General features: G+C 34.3%; 3 protein-coding genes across 3 annotated transcripts; 1 reads left to right on the forward strand and 2 right to left on the reverse strand.

The window, feature by feature from the left end:
* Positions 1-774: 774 nt before the first annotated feature.
* TRIADDRAFT_31125 (uncharacterized protein) lies at positions 775-5126 on the forward strand (the record flags this gene model as incomplete). The annotated part of the gene is made up of 13 exons (XM_002116492.1): positions 775-934; positions 1496-1756; positions 3041-3160; positions 3250-3371; positions 3480-3585; positions 3660-3781; positions 3862-3969; positions 4097-4213; positions 4284-4346; positions 4441-4526; positions 4629-4695; positions 4785-4907; positions 5040-5126. 13 exons carry the CDS (start codon positions 775-777, stop codon positions 5124-5126), a joined length of 1542 nt encoding a protein of 513 aa, XP_002116528.1.
* Positions 5127-6066: 940 nt separating this feature from the next.
* Positions 6067-10482, reverse strand: TRIADDRAFT_60534 (uncharacterized protein; the record flags this gene model as incomplete). The annotated part of the gene is made up of 12 exons (XM_002116556.1): positions 6067-6162; positions 6546-6655; positions 6754-6909; positions 7089-7743; positions 7830-7918; positions 8039-8240; positions 8391-8483; positions 8673-8746; positions 8840-8903; positions 9091-9264; positions 9341-9403; positions 10339-10482. 12 exons carry the CDS (start codon positions 10480-10482, stop codon positions 6067-6069), a joined length of 1920 nt encoding a protein of 639 aa, XP_002116592.1.
* Positions 10483-12784: 2302 nt separating this feature from the next.
* TRIADDRAFT_60535 (uncharacterized protein) lies at positions 12785-16308 on the reverse strand (the record flags this gene model as incomplete). The annotated part of the gene is made up of 11 exons (XM_002116557.1): positions 12785-12940; positions 13068-13115; positions 13211-13300; positions 13401-13442; positions 13551-13596; positions 13988-14025; positions 14187-14226; positions 14637-14690; positions 14935-14999; positions 15668-15717; positions 16170-16308. The coding sequence occupies 11 exons, from the start codon at positions 16306-16308 to the stop codon at positions 12785-12787; spliced, it is 768 nt and encodes a 255-aa protein (XP_002116593.1).
* Positions 16309-17005: the final 697 nt, after the last annotated feature.

Here is a 17005-nt window from a genome sequence, read left to right on the forward strand (position 1 = left end):
TATATTTTATTCGTATCTTAGAGAGAGAAAATCAACAAGACTCTGAGGAAAGTTTCGGTTGCATCAGACTGAGCGCCCATTGCACAGTACGAGTACGCGCAGTGGCGGTCTACTGTGCAGTATATTGTTATACAGTACTGTACTGTACAGTACGTTGGATATGATACTTCATTATGTTACATGGACTGTATAATAAGTGTATATACAGTGATGGAGGCCACTGACGGATTGCCGGACAGATCGTCATTCATTACAGATTGAAGGCGCTGATGGTGATCATGGACATCTAGGCTGTAACGTACAGTACAGGGTAGCTTCAAATTGCCGGCCATTGAAATGATATCAAGACATAATTTTAAGACTAAATTGAACAAATTTGGTATCAAGCGATAGCCTAGATGTTTAAAATTTCAAATTTGGTAACAAAAATTGTAAAAATAATCAATTTTTAGGTTCTAATTCTACTTAAAATATCATGAATCTGCAGTACGAACTGAAATTTCAGTCCAATCCTTCTAACAAAAGAATAGAGTATGCGTAGATCGTGGTCAATGGCCCCCATACTGTACTGTACTGTACTGTACTGTAGTACTACACAGTGTACAATGTACAGTCACGGTAGTTCGTACTGTATCGAACGCACTGGATGCACTGTACTTGGAGTGGTCAAATGCTGTAGGGTATAGTACTAAAACAACTTCAAACAAGCAGCAGGACGTTAGAAAGGCTAAAATCACACTGCAATCACCAATGGCTACCAAGAAAGCTCAAGAAATGCACAACCAAAATTTAGATTCTATCAAAGTCAAAACCTTAGAAGAAATACTACAAGAGAAAAGAAATCGATCTAGATCAGACAGTGAAAATATTGCTGAGACAGAAGATTCTCCAGGTAGCCAATTCTTGACTGATACCATCAACTTCATTACCAAGAGTGTACCGATGTATCATGCATGCTTCTGCCAAGGCTTACATGCTAGCTGTAGAAATACACAGTTGGAAAGTCATCAACGGATCATGCTGGAAATTATAATCTGTAGCTTGTTATTTTCTTATAACTTAGCTAGAACATGATATGGGACTTTTAGCTTTACATTACTACTATTATTATCGCGACTGCTACCATAACAAATTGAGTCCATCTTTCTTGATGCAGTCATCCATTCCTGTCCAAATGGTCAATTCAGACTTTCATATAGTATCAATGTCATTTGAAAATAGCTAAAGCGTATTCCGATGATATACTGATACTGTACAATCTTGATTCAAAGAATATGTCTGAGATATCCTTCATCTTATTGACCATGTTAAAATCTATCATATCAACAAGAAGGACAATTGAATTGTTGGCAACACAGACCCTAGCGATTGGATAACATTTTAAAAAATGACGTACAAATAAATATCTTTTGCGCCGTAGTTAGCAATTTACTCGTGTAATACTCCAGCTGCTTCCGTTGTAGCAATCTTAACGTTTTCACTTTTTACTTAACAGACGTAACCTCCGACACTAAAGATGAAACTACATCTGCAGCTTTAGAGCTAGACGAAGGAGAGATTATTAGCAGCGGCGAAGAAAATTTAAACCATATCGATGATACAAAACCTACCAAGCGAAATCATGCAAGTCAGAATGATGAATTAGATGATTATGAAGAGGGAGAAATCAAGGATAGAGACGAAGTTGAACGAAAAGAAGAATTTGTGCCAGCCGCAGATTCGTCTATCATTTCTAACCGGCAAATAAGCACAACTAGTAGTCGAAAACGAGATGATAGAGGTAAGCATGACGTCAATTTGAATTGAACCAAGACAAATAAAGGCAATTAACACAATTTTACCTGTACCGTACATATTCAATACTGCATTGCACTGACGCTGTAATAGCTGGCTCTATTTTATTGTACCCTCAGTTATTGCAATGCTAGAAAGCTTGATAATGTGTCTATTAGTTCGACTTCGAGAAAGTACCATGATAGTCGGTCGTTCTCCTCGTAGCGTCATTAAATATACCCAGTAGCCAAAGGATACGTAAACAAATCAGCTCTTCAACTATTAACTAGTATGCGGTATTATAACCACAGCTTTAACAGGTCATCGTTCTTCCGAAAAAGATATACATACTTCCAGATATCATTACGAAAGAGAAAGAGATCGCGATCGAGAGCGTGAAAGAGAGAGCGAAAGAAATCGTGACAGTCGTTACTCCAGTGATCGTGATAGATTTTCTGCACGCAGTCAGCGACGTGTAGGCGAAAGATCTCACAAATACCATGCTGATGATTCTCGAAGTGATCGATACAAATCAAGTGAACGATCTTCCAGATCTCATTATAGCGATAGATATCATCGGGAAAGTTCATCCGATAGCAAATCTCCTAAATATTTCGATAGCAAAGGGAGAGAAAGCCGAAAAGAATTGACAGATAATTTATACAATACTACAGATAAATCACCTATCCCCAATAAAGTTGAAAGAGAAGAGTAAGATATTTACAGCAAAATAAAATCTACTAATTTATAATCACTCACTTTCCATGATCCTATCATAATATATCAACCTTTCTCTTTAGGACGTTAATTCGCCACGATAAATTAAAAACCGACATTAGAGCTAGTAGCAATCTTTTACCAGCTGCTGAGACAATGGAAGTTGTAGATGTAGAATTAAGTAGCGAAGAAAGCGATCAAGATAATCTCATCAACGAGGAGCGTTCTATCATCGAGGTTAGTTGAACATGGATAATCTTTTGAAATTACTATTATTAACATGCTGGAGCAATAGCCAATCCATATTTTTGCACGAAAAAGGACGAAGACGAGGAGAATGAACATAATGATGAATCGATAAAAAGTACTGATCTTGATGGAAGTATTGCTGATGAGCAAGGCCCTGAATCAGGTTCCGATGGTGAAAAGGGTATGCCACTATGTAGCCTTAATAGTTGTAATGCTTTCCAATAGTTGAGACTGAATATTGTTATTGATGCTATGTAGCTTACATTTCTGCCAATACTGTATATTAATGATTCAGAAGCAGAATTACCACCTTACCTTCCTGCCGTCCAGGGCTGTAGAAGTGTTGAAGCGTTTGAATGGCTAAACAGAATTGAAGAAGGTACTTATGGAGTGGTTTATCGAGCTAAGGACTTAAAATCAGGTACATATCATCGTGTATATAGATTAGGACTTGTATTCGTCTTAATTAAAAGAATTTCTTGGTGAGATAATGAAAATTTTCCGTTGCAGACGAAGTTGTTGCCTTAAAACGATTAAAAATGGAAAAAGAAAGAGAAGGTTTTCCGATTACTTCCTTAAGGGAGATTAATACATTATTAAAAGCAGATCATCCGAATATTGTACACGTTAGAGTAAGTTTTGGTGATATACAGTATTTCAAACTTAAAAGAAATATTCGCACCTATATGGATAAACGTCTCACACAGTTCCATTTACTGCACTTTGTGATACATTACTAGGAGATAGTAGTTGGTAGCAATATGGATAAGATCTATATTGTAATGGAGTACGTTGAACATGACTTAAAGACTTTAATGGAATCGATGTCACAACCTTTCAGCATTAGTAAGTTTTAAATTTTGCTATTAATTAATTAATCGGTAGACGAACAATTGCAAGTATTACCACCATTTTCCTAGGTGAAGTGAAATGCTTAATGAAGCAGTTATTATCCGCTGTCCAACATTTACATGATAACTGGATCTTACATCGTGACCTGAAAACTTCCAATTTACTTCTCAGCCATCAAGGCATTTTAAAAGTAGGCTACTGAAGCTGCAGTACTATCTTTACCCCATTATAATTCTCCATGTTAATATTTTACTTATGACTTTGCGATAGGTTGGAGATTTTGGTTTGGCTAGAGAGTATGGATCTCCTCTAAAAGTTTACACTTCTATTGTGGTAACTTTATGGTATCGTTGCCCTGAACTACTTCTGGGTGTAAAGGTAACTATATAGTGATGACGTCTTGATAGTAAATGATGTTATGATCCTTAGGATTTTACCATTACTGTTATTATCAATATTGTTTTATACGTTTATGCTATGTACTAAGTACTGTTTTATATTTTAGGAGTATTCTACTGCTGTTGATATGTGGTCTGTTGGCTGTATTTTTGGTGAATTTCTCGTAAAGAAGCCATTATTTCCGGGAAAATCAGAAATTGATCAGTTGAACAAGATTTTTAAGGTAAGATTGATTCAAACTACGCCAAGTCTTTCGACTCGTAACATGAAAAGTTCAATCATTCGCTTTATAGGACTTAGGCACCCCTAATGATCAAATATGGTCTGGATTTTCTGAATTGCCAGTTGCAAAGAAGGTTATAAGGACACTATTACTTATTTCAAATTGTCGTAATGTAAACAATTGTACACGTAATGCATGTTACTGACTAAATTAAACCCATATGGTAGGTAACTTTTACGGAACAGCCGTACAACAGACTTAGAGATAGATTTGGAGCCTATTTAACTGATCAAGGATTTGATTTATTAAATAGGTAATAGAATTATTAATAATATATTGATGATTTCACATGCTAATCCTTGTTGCCATTAGCGCTAGAAACTCAATATCATTTTTGCTAAAAATCTTTCATCAGATTTTTGACTTACGATCCGAAAAAGAGAATATCAGCCGAGGATGCGCTCAATCACGAATATTTTCAGGTAGTCAATATTGAAAGTTGTAGACTGTCGGATTACTTATGTTCAAAATTGTAATAATTCAAGTAAATACTGTATTATGCCCTCTACAGCAAGAGCCCCGACCTCTAGATCCCTCAATGTTTCCAACCTGGCCCGCCAAAAGTGAACTGATGAAACGCCCTAGTAAAGCTAATCGAAGCCCGACCGCTCCGGAGGGAGGCGGCATGTGTAAAGTAATTAATTCAATTCAGTGACAGACAATCCATCTTCGTAAATGACGTAGTAAACTAAGTACAAATTCACTACCTAATCCGTAATTCTAAAGTAACAATTATACGTAATAGGACGATGAAATCGAATCTCAGATTGCAGGCGCTGCAGATGGTTTCAGAATTACCTACGCTACGCAAGGAAAAGCTGCTGGTGGTGCTGGATTTAATCTCAAATTTTAATTATCAGGTTACCATGAAGAGTAGCTTTGAAAGCAATCCTTTAATTAAAAGAGCAATGTTAGTAACACAAAAGCTTGCAACAACGTTCTAGATGATGCTATTAAATCGGAAAGCGAGTATCGATGACTTTAGGGAGACTTAAGTCGGAGTAAAAATTGCATGAACTAAAGTTATGTAAATATTTAAATTGAAATTGAAAGTAATTAAGCGGTTCCTGATCTACGAATCAAATTATTTGTATTCACCTAAATTTCTAAAGTAGAGACTTCTACTTTGACTTTTCGGCAAAAAATTCATAATATTAATAATTTTTCTAATCTGTAACCAGTTCATTTTTTGTTATCACGGTAAAAAGCAAAGCAATAATACTTTAAAGTGTCATTACCGTTGATGTACCACGCACGGCGCTCCTTATTTATACTAGGTTATCGTTTCTACCACAGCAAATGTTGACAGTGTAGTTGAGATTTGATAACTGATCGTTTTTGCATGAGGTATAGTATCTGCTGATTCTTGAGAGAGCATTAGCAAATAATGGATATCAAATTGAAGAGTTACTTTTAAATTGCATAGCAATTTGGGGCCTAACAGAAAGATATCTAAGTGAAATCTTAACTTGCGAAATTTCGGTCGTTAGCGTATTAAAGTTCCTATATTGCCGATGTTTATAGAGCCCATAGAGTTAATAGTTTACACCGTTTATTTGATAATTATATGTATACTGTGTTACGGGATATGTGCATACATTTTATTCCCGCGAATGTAAATGTTACATAGTTTAATAGTATAAAGTATAGAAATGTGTACATTCAATTTTTTTAGAAATATAGATCATAGCAATCGTATCATACATTTGTTTAACAAGATGATGATCTATGTATGCGTATTATGTGAATACTCAGTCAGACTTTACTATGAAATAAAAACTTTAACGTTATTTTTAATGTGCTTCCTTGTTAATTGGCCATTTAAAGTTATACCCTTCTTGTAGTTTACGCTGGCGAATTTCTTCTTGTTGGAGTTGCTCCTTACTGCCCTGCAATATGAATGCAAATTGTAAGGAAATTAAATGACGTTATTAGAGCGTACTCAGTTTAAAGGCCGAGATCTCGAAAATTCGTTCTGCTCTATCTACTAATAAATTTATCAGTGTTAGTATATCGTTATAACTTTGCACTTTACAAAATTCCCTATCATTGCCCAAGAATCAATCATTAAATCTGACCCATTAGCTGAACCGTAAAACTGACTCAACAAAGTATAATTACCGTATGTAAAATTATTCGTTACTTAGCTTTTAGCATTAGCGATGTTATATAAACTTAGCTCAGCCAAGTATGATTACGGTATGTACAGGACTGTTACTCTTTGCTTAGCATTCAGTATAAGGGATGTTTTATCATTAGCACGATGTCTTACAAATAAAGTCTTTATGGCATTTTCCAAATTTTGTTTTTCTTTGTTTGTTAGCGTTTTATCATCCCCCATGTCATCATTATTGACGGTAATTATTCGCACTTCCACGTCAGCTGTAATAGCGTTAGTTATAAACTTTAAGCAACTTTCTAAACACGCAGTATTGCTATCTTTATAGACAGCAAGCTTTATACGCATTTTTAAAACTTACCAGGGTTTATTTTCATGCCTTTCAATACACTTTTTACAAATTTGACAATTTCGTTGGATCTTTTATCAGTTTTTGATGAAGTACCAATGCTTTCTTCATTTGCATTTCGATCAATCTCATCTTGCTGATCAGGTACAGTATTCTTTTTAGGTGCTTCTACACAATGTATAAAAGATAAAGAAAAAAAAATGACAATTACTGGCGGCGCTATCATCCTTATTCGGCAACGTATTCTTGCTAGTTCGCTATTTATTGCCAATATTACAAAAATTAAAGCTCTTGCACAAATAAACACTGATCCCTTAGCTATGGCAATTTATACAGTAATACTTTACCGATAATTCGTGATAGTTTCAATTTCAATTTTGAAGATATTACTTTTAAGATATGGGTCATTCTATCGATCGCGTTTAACTGAAAGTTGCTCGACAACTTAGAACGTTTTAAATCTATGTTTTTATTGGCACCATCCTGTTGATGCTCATCATTAGACTCCAATACATCTTTTTTGGTCTCAGTTGGAGTTATTTCATCTATTTTTTCAGCTTCATGATATTTCATTAATATAGTTCGATACTTTCGTAATAAGTACTTCAACTCTTCAATGTATATCATTTTCATATAAAGTTCTAGATATCGATCAGAACCACTCTTTTTGGAAATCAATTTCGAGCTGCGATCCAAAGCGGCATTCTGGATGAGATTGTCATGTTTATCACTCCATTTTTCCTCACCAAGTTGTTTAATTATTGTTGAAGATTTCGAAGTTGCCGATGGTTTGTTACCGTTTGCAAGTCGATAACTGAGTTTGTCTTCAGTCGTGATTGTTTGTGTGCTCTTTCCAGAATTAACGATGTCATTTACAATCTGCCAGTAACGCTGAACGCTATTACCTTCATTCGGTCTTTCCCGAGCAGTACATTGTTTAAATGTTCCTTTTTTGATACCGCTCCTATTGGCTGCGTCATTAGTTTTAGCTTTCGCTGCAACCTGGGAATCAAGTTTAGAATATAATAAGGTACCGATAAATGAGAGATCTTTAACATCTAAAACGTGATCAGTCTTCTAGGACTTACGATATCTTTCACAATTTGCTTATATTGTTGAACACTATTAAGATGTTTATTATTGTTTGCCATATCATTATTCTTACTAGGTACTGTTTCTATAACGCAATGAGATGATTACAAGAGAGTAGAGTTAAAAGCAAACGTAATTAAGAAGTACATTTATAATCTATCTAGTTCGAATTAGAAATCGTAATCCAAAAACCCTATGTAGTTACCTTTTATCATCTGCTGATAATTGCTATATTCCACAGCATTTAAAACAGGTGAACAACTGATAGGTCGAGGTTTTACCGCGGCTTTAGGTCTAAGTGATGGGTGCTGACACAGTAGAGGAGTAAATATATTGATAACATAAACACATTCAGTTGGTTCAGAAATACGGCCAATATAATTTTCGCTATCTTCTTCACAATATAGCTATAAAGTAGAAAATGTTAACGTAGTATTTAATGAGTAATTTATAACCAGTTAGTAAATAGACATTATGTCTTTGAGTACGAATACCCTCTCAATAAAATGTCAGTGCAGTATATCAATTGCTATGACGATAGCATGTTATTTGCATACTTTAATCTGAGTCTGTCTGGCTTTATTTGTAGAATCGCAAACGCTTCCATTGGTATACATTTGTGAGTGATACCGTTGTAGTTCATGTAATGTCTAATCAGTAATGAAATAGTAAGGTCATGAAAATAGTAAAAATTGAAGAGGCACATAGTATTAATAACAAAGTGAGATAATGATGAAAATACATAATAAGTTCCTGTATTGCCAATAAGATGAAATCACCAGAGAAGCTGCAATAATGCACATTTAATTATTACACTACTAAGTCTAGTACACCAATACCTCATCTTCTTTACTCCAATCTTTCTCCGATTCAAACGATCCAAGACTGATAATATCGCCCGTAATTTCATCATCTAATGGACAAGACAGCAAGAGCAAATAGTCAAGTAGTTGGCAAAAGGGTCCATTTATCAGTAAAAAGTCAATAACAACAATAACATCATTACCTTGAATATGGTACTGTTCTATCCTATCATTATAGCAAAATTTATACGTCCACCATCCTTTACTCTATAAACAAAATAGATATATTAAACACAGCATTTTTGTCGATAATACTCGTATCTTTAAAATTTTAAGTGTTTTCATTCGAAGTTCGAAATTCCAAATTCTATATATTAATTCCAGATTGAATGACAATATTGAATTGACAGATAAAGTCGAGTACATTTCTAAATACAAAAAACTACGTCAATACCTTTGTCATACATGTATTCTCTAATGGACGAAGTAGCTCGGTAATATTAGTCGTATTGGAAGTAGCCTTTTGAGTTTGAATTTCCTCTTTCCACTTTGGAATAGTACAATAATATAATTGGCCATATTTCGATTTTATTGTGAAGGCAGGATTGTCATCGTTATTGTCCTTTTCCTATAGAAATCAATAGTAATTATAATCAGAGAAAAGTTCACCATGGCCACTTGTGAGCTAACTTTCCCCCGCCAACCTCCATTTCAAAGTTTAAAGCTAATATTACGTATATACTCTGCAGGCTAATAACAGCTACTAGCTATGAGAAAGTTAATGGTAATTGAAGAAAATTCGTCCAATAAAGCATCTTCCTTACAGAAGGTGTTGACGTGATTGAAAACTGAAGTGTTTCTACTGTACATCTTTATCTATCATTACTAGTGCCGCATCAAAAAATTAAAATTACCAAATGAGCTGGAATATTATCCCTATTTAAGTAATGGATAAAAAATACCAAGGCTATTTTCGTACTGGAATATGATCGTATTCGTCTAACGTGATGTAACGTGCTCGTATTCAAAATGCAAAGTATTTATCTAGTCCATTCGCAAGCGAGTCTCCTTTCCTCCATCATCATCCATTTCATTGCAAATACTATCTAGCAAACGTTTATGGCTGGTATGAAAATTACTCTATGAACTTGTAAGCGTAGCATAACAGCACTACTGTATGACTATATTATCCAGTATTATTGGCTATTACCCCATTCAAATAATCCATCCAAAAATGTCAACGCAATATTAACACTTTCGATGGAAGTGATTATGGAATAAGATCGTCTTCGTCTAGTGCAATATAACGTGCCGTATCCATAAAGTACTATTTTGTCTCGTCAATTTGGAATCGAGTCTCCTTTCATCATTCTCATCCATCTCATTGGCAAACACTATCTAAGGTGGGTTTATGACTGGTATGAAAGTAGAAACTACTACGAGTACAGTATTCCATTGCATCAAGACAAGATGGAAAAGGTGCGCCATTACCCATGGATTTGGACATGGATATTGTCAGAACACCCAGACCGACTCGTTCCATGATGAAGATTATGATGAAATCCAGCTAGATATCAAGTTAGAACAATTATGAAAGCAAAGTCTATTGGTTGATGATCCTTTGCGAAGAATTTCATCTACGCCTCCAAGGACATGATGATGATGACGAGGCGATCTCGGATTCAACGTTATCCTAACTTACTAAATTTTCAACCACTGGGGTAGTCTGAATTTCCAACCCATATTGGACTTGCTTTAGCTCTTCAAGATCCAATTCAGTGGCAGGAATATCATTCGTAGTGACCAAGGAAAGTAAATAAGCGATCACAAATGTAGCTAGAAACATTTCATTCCTATCGCAAAGGCGTTGCTCAGCAACTCTAGCCAGCAGCCAAGTGGATCCAAAAGGGGGGGGGGGGGCAAAATAACCCTGTATCCACGTAATTTGTTGTTGTGTGGAACACAGTCAACACTGGTACCACGGGGGCCGGTGGTTGCACTTATAAACGCTTTCTGTTAATAGTAACTGTACTGTACTGCACAGTAGTCCACTTAGTACAGTACCACCGGTACTGAATAGACACTGTAGGCCCTGCTCGTAGTCTGTACGGTGTTGACGTTCACCATAGCCGGGGGGAGGTTTTTCCAGTTCTCTGGCCATTCTATAGTACTCTACCCGATAGTTGAAACCGCCTAACGTACCGCACCGAAATCAAGCCCCGGCTCATTAACCATGTCAATGTTATGTTGGTAAATTGCCATGTGTCAAGCTTATTCAGCTATGAAGCTTATTCAGCTATGAAGCTTATTCAGCTATGAAGCTTATTCAGCTATGAAGCTTTATTCAGCTCTGAAGCTTATTCAGCTCTGAAGCTTATTTAGCTCTGAAGCTTATTCAGCTATAAGCTTCATCCAGCTATGGGGCTTATTCAGCAATGAAGCTTATTCAGCTATGAAGCTTTATTTAGCTCTGAAGCTTATTCAGCTATGAAGCTTATTCAGCTATGAAGCTTTATCCAGCTATGGAGCTTATTCAGCTATAAGCTTCATCCAGCTCTGAAGCTTATTCAGCAATGAAGCTTATTCAGCTATGAAGCTTTATTTAGCTATGGAGCTTATTCAGCAATGAAGCTTATTCAGCAATGAAGCTTATTCAGCTATGAAGCTTTATCCAGCTATGGAGCTTATTCAGCTATAAGCTTCATCCAGCTCTGAAGCTTATTCAGCAATGAAGCTTATTCAGCTATGAAGCTTTATTTAGCTATGGAGCTTATTCAGCAATGAAGCTTATTCAGCAATGAAGCTTATTCAGCTATGAAGCTTTATCCAGCTATGGAGCTTATTCAGCAATGAAGCCTATTCAGCTATGAAGCTTTATCCAGCTATGGAGCTTATTCAGTAATGAAGCCTATTCAGGTATGAAGCTTTATCCAGCTATGGAGCTTATTCAGCTATAAAGTTTATTCAGCTATGACCTTTTATTCAGCTATGAAGCTTTATTTAGCTATGAAGCTTATTTAGCAACGAAGCTTATTCAGTTAAGATGCTTTATTCAGATATAAAGCTTATGCAGTAATGAAGCTTATTCAGCTATGACGCTTTATTCAGCTATGAAGCTTTTTCGGTAATGAAGCTTATTCAGCTATGAAACTTTATTCAGCTATGAAACTTTATTCAGCTATGAAGCTTATTTAGCTATGAAACTTATTCAGCTATGAAGCTTGTTCAGCTTCATTGCTACAAGTTGGGTGGTAGGGTATAAAAGGAGGAGCGAATGCTCAGCTCCTCAGTTCGTGATTAGATTGCGTTTCGGCTACCCGATTAATAAAGCTATGCTAAACAGTTAGAAAAGTTTTATCCGTGAGAGACCGTAAGTAGTACAGGACTACTACACAGTAGACTTCCAGGTGTTGTGGAGATAGGAATAAGTAATCTATTCGTTTAGGGTAGTAGTTCGCAAGTTCAGTTTGATGATGGAAGGGCACAGATAGCAAATTCCCAACCGAATGATACATATTGCCCATAATCTATTGGATCATGATCTATCTTACTATAGAACTTAATGGGAAGGACCAACTTGACTCTATACGAGTGTATCACGATATGATTGATAGATTTTTCCAAAAGTCAAATCAATACCCGGCCACTACATTGGTGGTGCTAAGAAGTAGTACCAATCGCATGTTTTAGTAATTCATGACAGTAGGTACTATATGGACGACGATACAGCAATACTAAAAGTTATTGAAGCAATTCTAACAAGTACTAAGTAGCAAAATAGGAAGGAAATTAACTGGGAGATCGCAAACCCCAAAGCCAATATAAGCTGAACCATGTGAAAATAATAATGGACAGTAGAAAGCAATCATCTAGCTAGATTGGATTGCCAAGTTTAAATTATAGTGCCTGACTGAAGAGTAAACCTGTCAACTCGACTTCATCATGCATAGAAACACTACAGGTAATAAATCCAATTTGACAAATCGTTTATTAGATATTATACGAGTAGGATCAATAAAGAGTCTAAATAAATTTGAAATGAGACAATTCGTAGGAGTAGATCCGCTAACTATCTTATAGATTAATCTAGTTAGTAATCAGTCGATAGAGATCACTGACACTCATTTAAAAACTATAATTTTGAATAATTAACGTGCTTCAGCTAAGCCAATGATTTCTAATATCATAATGAACAGGTTGACAATATCACTATATAAATTTAAAGTTGCGAAAATATATTCTTCTGGAGAAATAGCATATCGTTTTTGGCCCCACATCATCAGCTGTGTATTATATATCAGGTACTAAAAGGAAAGGTAGTATTTAGTTATTAAATAGAGATTGGCAACGAAATAAAACTTGAAAGAAAATCAAAGTTACATCATCCATTAATGGCAGATATATCTATTAATTCATTCAGCATTATCTTACCAAAGTGAATATAAATGCCCCTATGCTGGCGTAGACGATATAAAGTATCTATTAAAGTACAACGGATTTTATTTAATCAAACTTGGATTGAATAGACATGAATAAGCCATGAGTAAATGTCAAGAGCTGAAAAATTCTCTTACCCTGTTATAGAAAAAGATGCAAAAGAATCCAAAACCCATTAAAACACCCAATAATCCCAATAATAATCCACCTTGTGACGTAAAATCCATCTAACGCCAAGTATTGCATTAATAAGGATTAATACTCGGGCATGTAATGAATCAATTAAAAATGATTTTTCACAAAGTTTCATATAATTATCATAACTACCTTTGTCTGTAGAGAAAAGATCGTAATAACAAATGCTACAATCTAAAATTTGAAAAATATTAATACAAATGATGCATTTCTTCCCTCCAAGCCAATTAGCTAAACAATTACAAGACAATATTAGCCTAAAATAAGATGAAAAATAATTACCGAAACAATCCCAAACGCTATCATAACTGCGCTGACTTTGAAATAGCTATAAAACAAGGTAAAGGAAGAGCAAAAAGGTGATAAATGCCATACAATATTAAATTAAGATGAAAAGCATTTAAATGTCATCTATAAAAACAGATACATATATCATTCTGACTTTCAAATAGCTACAAATCAAAGTAAAGAAAACGGAAAAAGCGCGAAAGCAGGCAAATATCGAATACTGATGAATTATATTGCAATTATATAGAACAAGCAGACTCTTGCAGTATCATTCTACCAAATCCTACTGCCCAACAGTATTATTGCTGCATAAAGAAATCTCTAAGAATAACGCAGATATCTTTCTAACTGATTATCAATTTGCCATGTAATTGAGGTAGTTAAAATTATCTCATACGCACAAGGTCAAAATAAGCAATATTCTAGCTTACCTAGCAATAGTGCCGACCATAAATGACATAATCAATGTCTAGAAAAATATAAATACGATGATATAACTTTTGCATAACTCAATTTCAGTATATCGATAGAAAGAGCAATGGCCTAACTTAATCTTTTTCAATGTAGTCGTTTTGTCAAGGATTAATGACGAAAGATATAATTTTAGACCTATTCGCATTTGTTACTTACATAAATTAAAAGGCAGATGTAGTTATAAGGGATCTCTCTTCTACAATTAGACATTAAATAGTTTTAGATTAAATATCTTTTAATGGCGACATTTGTATCCTTGTGTATTAAAATCAATAAAATGATGTTTAATGATCACAATGAAAATAGATATCTACAATGGATAATAAATATACTAGTAACTATTACAATCATTAAATCATGAAAAGAAAACATCTTTATCTTATATATATTAAACTTGGCGTCCAAACAACACATACTGTTACAAAATAACATTAACTTGCCTTGCTTCAACTACGCTCCCCATGATAACGGTCACGATCAGTAATAAAACACTGGATTCGGTAAATTTCAGATGTGAAGACATTGAAACATTAATTACTTATCTCTGGAAATAAATACTCCATTTTCAAACTAAAGCAACTACATGCATCTATGCAAGCTCCTTACATTCCCAAAATATACATCCACATATTTTGATGAATAAATTCTTGGATGGGCTTCCTAAAGTTTATAATAAGCAATAAAAATGTTTTTGTGTTATCCGAAATCAAAGAAATTTTCCTAGATTCGATCGTAAACTTGAATTCTGCTAACGGTAACTTCAAATTGGACTATCTTCTTATGAATCAGTTTAAGGTCAATGACTAGTCATGTAGGTATTGAAATCGTCTTCAATTAAGCATGATATTGGTTGTCGTAATTAGTATTACTTGTTACTATTAACGCAAAGAAATCAATTACTTACACGAATATAAACAGCGCTGTAATTCCGCAAGTAATCAACAGTTGAATGAATAATAGACAATAAACCTGTAAGCAATAATTATCTCTTAATCATAAGCCAGCAAGGTGAAACAAACACAAAAAATATTTAGCAACTGTTACTTGAAATACATTATTAGAATACTAAAAGATGAATTAAACTCGTTTAACAGAAATAATATGCCCTATAAGTAAGTTTTCGCGAATTGTTCCAACATTGGCTTGATGTTTTAATCTTGTATAAAACTATAAATTAAATATTCACTAAATCTCAGATAAGGCCATGCAAACAATAATAGCGTCTGAACAGTTTCATGATTTCTAACTTCTCCCTACTCAATAGTATTTAATTTTTATAACTTTTAGGCAGATACTAGATCTCAAGTACCTAAAATAAAGCTGTGGGTTATTATAATTAATTAGTTAGTTTACCTTTGCAGTAAAGTATTAATTAAATATTATATACAAGCATCGTAGAAGACTTTATGCAACTTACATATAGTTTAATAAAAATTTTTCTCATCACGATTAAGCGATGATTATAGCAATACAAATAGATCGAAATTAAGTATTTACAGAGCGGAATTATTCATGGTCATTTCGTTATGATTTCAGAATACTACAATGATGACTATAATGTAATACAAGGTACCGTTAGCGCATCTTAATAGTAGACTGTTCCTGTTTCATGCTATGAAAGCCAATATACTACAAACCCTAAATGTTACAACTACAATATGTTTGGATGCTTGTGTTTTCTGTAGTCCTACCATGTTTAAGATTCATTACAGCTATTAGGTCAGTCAAATAAAATTTATAGGATAAACAAGCTGTATGCTAGTATTACCTTTCTGATAAAAGCTATCACGTAAAGATCCAATAAATATGTGATAAAGGACGTTGGTAATTCCGAGATTGAGTAAAGCGGTTTAGTAATTTATTAACAGGAAAATCGTTCATTTCAGTAACATTCATGCAAGTATTAGCCATTAAATTTCGAAGAATGGACGTCATGGTAAAAATGGCATTGGAACCAACGGCACGAATTTACAATGCCAAATATAGTAGCCATGAAATTATTTAATGCAAACCAACAAGAAATTTGATTAAATTAAGCATCAATACAATAATAATCACTTAAATTTTAACAATCCAAAATTGAATATAGCTACGATAAAGGATAGGTATGCAGTGATAGAATCGCTATCACGAGCTAACCTAATCTTATAGATTGATCTGCAAAAGCTTCAGAGTATTCGTATGCATTTTGAGATTTTTCCCTATTATAATCATCATCAGGCGTTAAATAAGCTCTTTCACTATAGCCATATTGTCCACCAAGCTGGTCCCCATCCATTTTGTAAATGAAAATTTTTATATTACTTAACAGTTCTATTTTATATCCACGATAGGAAATGATAGCGAAATATGGGAATAGGGTATCGGACAGGAAGTATTTGGTATTGGCTATTGATATCAGTTGTTTTCCTTTACTTAATCTCACTTCACGTTAGATATATTTAAGAGCAAAATCAAAACAGCAGAGTCGGATCACATAGGTAAGTGTCGACAGCTACTGTATAGTATCAAACTTAGTCTCTATACACGTACTTTTTCTATTCAACTTGTCCCTTTTAGATAATATAAATTCATTATGTCATGACTCTATCATGAATGATAGCAATATGTTAATGTAACATTGACCACCATATGGTCTATTCGTTATCGTTGATATTTTTGTATGAATCATTCATGTCTTAAGACTCTCTTACCATTGCTATGCTAGATTATGATCAGAATTTATCTCAGGAAGTTGTACCATGACGTCATATTATTAGCTATATTTATTCAGGTAATTAATATATTCCTTGCAATATGGATAGTGTTATATTCCAAATTGGCCTAAATTATCGAAAGTAGATTGAAATATTAATCATCCAATTCATATGTATAGTATTTAGATGTTGATGTTGGTCTACTTCCACATTAGCAGTTACGCACATTAAATTAATTTTTGTTGGCATATCTTATCTGCTTTGATTCGATAGCCGTCA

This window comes from Trichoplax adhaerens, genomic scaffold (genome assembly GCF_000150275.1).
Source record: "Trichoplax adhaerens TRIADscaffold_16 genomic scaffold, whole genome shotgun sequence".
Taxonomy (NCBI): Eukaryota; Metazoa; Placozoa; class Uniplacotomia; order Trichoplacea; family Trichoplacidae; genus Trichoplax; species Trichoplax adhaerens.